The following is a 4,865-nucleotide window of genomic DNA, read 5'->3' on the forward strand; positions in this document are numbered from 1 at the left end:
AAATTATGAGCAATTACCGTAGAACGAAAGTACCAATTTACGCTATTTCCGATTTTTCAAAAAACGCATGTAAATTTATAAAGTACTAATAATATTGCACACTATTATGCACATTTTGTTTTGGCGCTCGCTTGGTGCGCAATTCTTTTTCTTTGAGATTCTTTTCTAATTTTTAAAAGTTTAAGTAATTAAAAATCATGTCTATATTCCAAGTTATATTAGAATATTCGAGAAAGTTTAGGGGAGATCACTCCCGGTTTATTTGAATTTACGACACATAGGGCCGATATGATAGAGTTACCGGGCTTGTAAGGTTCAGATGAGGCTGAGGGCACACAGGGGAATTATATAGGTAACCAGATTTGATGTGAGGGCAGTGGCGTAGCCAGGATCGTCTCAAGGGGGGGGTTCCAATTTTTACCCGGGGACAAACTTTCGATTTGCACCCCCCCCCCTCAAACTTTCGATTTGCACCTACCTCCCCCCCCTCAAACTTTCGATTTGCACCCCCCCCCCCCTCAAACATTTTATTTGCACCCCCCCTCATACTTTTTATATATACCGAGGGGTCTATGGGGGGGGGTTATGACCCCCGTAACCCCCCCTGCCTACGCCACAATGTGAGGGTGACCAGGTTTGACTACGGTGATGGTGAGGCATCTAGTGTGGTGGATAAAGAGGAGTGTGAGTGCACATAATAGGTGGTATGTAGTACAAATACGCAACCATGAAATTTTAGAATGACACAAAAATTTTGACTGGGAAATTATTCTTAGCGGGTAAACATGCGGCTAATTTTAGTTAATGTTGATTTAGCTAATTTGATTCTTGGGTAAACAAAGCAAACATGTATTCGAAACTTAATGTCCATAGAGTAAACGAAAATTTCTAATTTTTTGTGACTTATCCGGCAGTTCAAGCAAATGTTATTTTAATACGTCTGAGAGTTCAAATACTAACCTTCTTGTAAAGACTTGTAAAATTTAGGTAAAATGTGTGTAGTATATTGTAATTTAATGTACTGATATTCCTAAAAAATAGTCAGAATGACTGTATCAATACGCCACTGTATAACGTTAATTGCATAACTGTGGTAACATCTGCTGTCAAAGTTTTAGCCTCTACAACTAAGTACAAGGCACGTCACTCGCCATGTAGAAGTTATAAATAAGTCAGTTAGTAGTCAATACCAACACTACTCTGTTTCATAAAAGTAAAAGTAGGAATAACAACATATTCGGAGTCGTATTTTGAAATATTTAAACTGAGAGGTAAGTCCAGAGTCAAATACGTATAAAAATAAAATATGAAATTTAGATTTTAATGTATTTTTTTAAAGTTATTTTACATTGTTTGTTTTATTCAGGCAATTTCTATCATATATACTACCATGAAGCTTCACTTGTTGGTGGTATTTTATTTGACTTCCACATTTTGTTGGACCTGTGTAGAAGGAATAAATGACAAGAACAGCACAATTGTTGATGGCATTGAAAAAAGGTCATGGACAGTTCTTCAAAACAGATCTGCAGATGAAGTAATACGACAATTATTTTACATTTGTATTCAAGTACACACACACACACACACACATATATATATATATATATATATATATATATATATATATATATATATATATATATATACCTATATATATATTTGTATTGCATCTATATATATATATATAAAGCAAAGTGGTCAAATGCCCGACAGGGCACTTCCCGGCGGCGCAGGCGCGTCAAATTTGACAGGATGGTGCCTTGGGGCAATAGAACTCGAGGGCCGTTGACGGTTTGCCGAAAAGTCTACGGAGAGAGGGTCAATACTGACCTCGACTGACCGGCGCCTTGTATGGGCTATATTACGAAAAAAAAAATTCCTCCGACGACCCCCCTTGATATTTTGTGAGGTGGTAGGAGAACGCCATGGGGTGTCACAAAAAACTTCGTAAAGAGGTCAAAACTGACCAGTTGTATTTCCCTATATAATCTTTGTATTTTATGGGAAAAACAGAGGGTCATTTTAACGCGGTATAGCTGGCTAATTATTTTCTTGCTGTTAGGTAAATGGTCGGTTTGACTCAAAGCCCTCGACGCTGGCTACAAAGTGACCGCTATATAACAAAAAAAAATTCTGTCGAACGACCCCCCCTTGATATTTTGTGAGGTGGTAGAAGAACGCCTATGGGTGTCATAAAAAAACTCGGCATATCTGAGAAAACTTTGTAAAGTGGTCAAAACTGACCAATAGTATTTCCCAATTTAATCTTTGTATTTTATGAGTAAAACAGGGTAATTTCAACACAATTTTTAGGGTACTTAACCTCTGTACATAATGCTAATTTTTTGCATACACTTCTATAGTTGACTAGGCCGTATGGAAAAACTGTTGATCAGACTCAAAGCCCTCGACGAGGACTAAAAGATGACCGCGAGTGAAATTCACCTTATTTGAGATATATATAAATAAAATGACGAACGATCCCCTTCATATGTGAGGTCGTAGACCGACCCTGGAGGGTAACACAATTGTTTTATTACCTTCGGAAAAAGCCATTATAGTCGTTAAAGCTATATAATCCGTCGACACACCTATTGTAGAAAAAGTTTGAAGCATGTATTATATTCGCAATGGAATAATCTAACTAACAAGTAATTGTTAGTTTAAATAAGTAATTTATACATATCCAAAAAAAAAATAAAAGCCCACGTGCGCCTTTCTCACTCTCTCTCTCTCTCTCTCTCTCTCTCTCTCTCTCTCTCTCTCTCTCTCTACCTCTGTCTATGTCCGTCCTATCTTCTGAGGCTATGATGTAAGTATTTTCAGCAGTATGTAAAAAAACTTAAAGATACATTCTTTTGTTGAAAATAATACGTAGGGTGTACTAAATATATAAACAACAAATGATTTATACAAGGAAAATAAAAATACAAGCACATTTAAATGTAGTTACACATCTTTAAATGCACTTCAGAATTATGTTCCATTTATAATTAGTCGTGAATCATTATAAAATTATGTCATTTAAAAAAGAATTAGCAAATTTTAATTTTTTTTAACAGTATACGCACCCTGTAAGTATAAAGAAATGTTTATTTTATTTATGCATAGATATGCTTAAATATGAATGATTTTAAAAAAAATTAATATGTTTAATTGTTTTGTTTTTTAATTATAATAATAAAGGTAAATGTTTTAAATTCATACTGATAAATATTACCTAAGAAATGTTATCATATTTACCTACTAAATTTAACCTAGGCAATATATATATATATATATATATATATATATATATATATATATATATATATATATATATATATATATATAATGTTTTAAAGTAAATACTAATTAATTGGAATTAAAACTTCTTTCCTTTCAGACAAGTCCAATTTTAATTAAAAAACGTCCGAGTGGTGACATCATTGTTTTAGAAGGTTACACAACTGTAGAGAACCCAAAGTATAAAAATATCAATAAATTATTAATCATTGTGTTAACTGCTTATAATTCAATTAATGAAAGAATATAACAAGAGATTGACTTCAAAGTTACATTTTCAGGATAAGCGATTTCATAAGATCTTCATTATTTACAGTTCTATTTCCTTTGCTTGCATTTTTCAGTATTATTACAAGTATTTACTTTTTTCATTGATAATGACAATTTCGTTCACAGCTTTGCTATAGACCTTCGATGCCCACCCAAGGACACTGGAGAAATTTCCACTCACTTTAGCCTGATATTTTATAACAGCCTAGGGGTTGACTGGTACAATTATGGTACGGAACGTTCTAGAAATATGGTTTTTTATCAACCATTTGACTTTAAGCTTCGCCAGCAGATTAAAATTGAAATAAACACAAGGTCAGGGTTTACTCAGGTAATTTCACCCTTGTTACATTTAGATTACACAATACATTTAGTATGTGTTAATAGAATTTATGCTAGATTAAATTTGAATAGTAATGTTAATAATTATTTTTAAATACATTTAATCCAGATTGAAATAAACGAAGAATTAGGCGGGACAGACTTAGAGGTCATTGGTTGTTATGAATATTTGGAATTTTACGGTGACATAAACGTAGATAAAATCGTGATAACATGAGAGGATCAAAGAGGACATCAGTTGTATTTTATGTTTTTGAATCTTAGGGTATTGTTAAGCAACCCAACACAAAATTGGGGGTAGGTCTATTAAATGATGTATCTCACTCAAATCCATTCAAGCAAATACATTAAACACACTGTGCATACAAATACACACATGCCATGCATATTTACTCAAAATAAACTTAAAGTTTCGTTTATTGTTCAGTACAAACACTAATAAATAATGTTTTTAAAACTTCCCTTTGACACACATTTTTTTCGCACTCACAATTTTACACAAATGAACCAACAAAAATTATAAATATTTTAAATTATTTATTTGTGTGTAAATGTATGTAAAGTAGACCAATTTCCCAAATATTGCAACTAAACTTCAAAAAACAAAAATAAACAAATTAGAAAAAAAAATTACCTGAGTGAATTTACGTCTTGTTTTTGTCTGTGTATAGTTAATAACTGATTAGATTACTGTTGCCGTATTTTGAAAATTTATTTAATAAATGATAATTTAAATTAAGTATGTTTCAATTTAAAAAATTTGATTTGAAGAATACGTTTATAATTTGTTTGCTAGCTTTATTTTGATTGCAACTATTGTTTGTTTTATTCTTGGGATTTTTAAATTCAGTAACTCAATTTTGAGCCATTGCTAATACAGCGTTTTTGCTCAAATGTTTCATACACATTTTCTTTACAAATGCTTGGGTATCAATGTTTAAATTTAATTATGCATTTTGATAGTC

The 4,865-nt window shown here is 32.3% G+C and overlaps 1 protein-coding gene across 1 annotated transcript; it reads left to right on the forward strand.

Moving 5' to 3' along the window:
• Positions 1-1,928: 1,928 nt before the first annotated feature.
• LOC131937286 (uncharacterized) lies at positions 1,929-4,460 on the forward strand. The gene is made up of 4 exons (XM_059294574.1): positions 1,929-1,958; positions 3,389-3,468; positions 3,685-3,889; positions 4,010-4,460. Exons 1-4 carry the CDS (start codon positions 1,929-1,931, stop codon positions 4,115-4,117), a joined length of 423 nt encoding a protein of 140 aa, XP_059150557.1. The 3' UTR covers positions 4,118-4,460.
• The last annotated feature ends 405 nt before the right edge of the window (positions 4,461-4,865 follow it).

Source organism: Physella acuta, unplaced genomic scaffold, assembly GCF_028476545.2.
Source record: "Physella acuta isolate Inbredline_101_S28 unplaced genomic scaffold, ASM2847654v3 ptg000206l, whole genome shotgun sequence".
NCBI classification, from domain to species: Eukaryota; Metazoa; Mollusca; class Gastropoda; family Physidae; genus Physella; species Physella acuta.

Excerpts from the sequence above, each read along its gene's own strand:
- LOC131937286 (XM_059294574.1), top strand. The coding sequence starts at position 1,929 with ATGGGGTGTCACAAAAAACTTCGTAAAGAG. Across the intron at positions 1,959-3,388 it reads ACAAAAAACTTCGTAAAGAG|ACAAGTCCAATTTTAATTAA; the intron begins GTCAAAACTGAC and ends CTTTCCTTTCAG. Across the intron at positions 3,469-3,684 it reads ACAACTGTAGAGAACCCAAA|CTTTGCTATAGACCTTCGAT; the intron begins GTATAAAAATAT and ends TTTCGTTCACAG.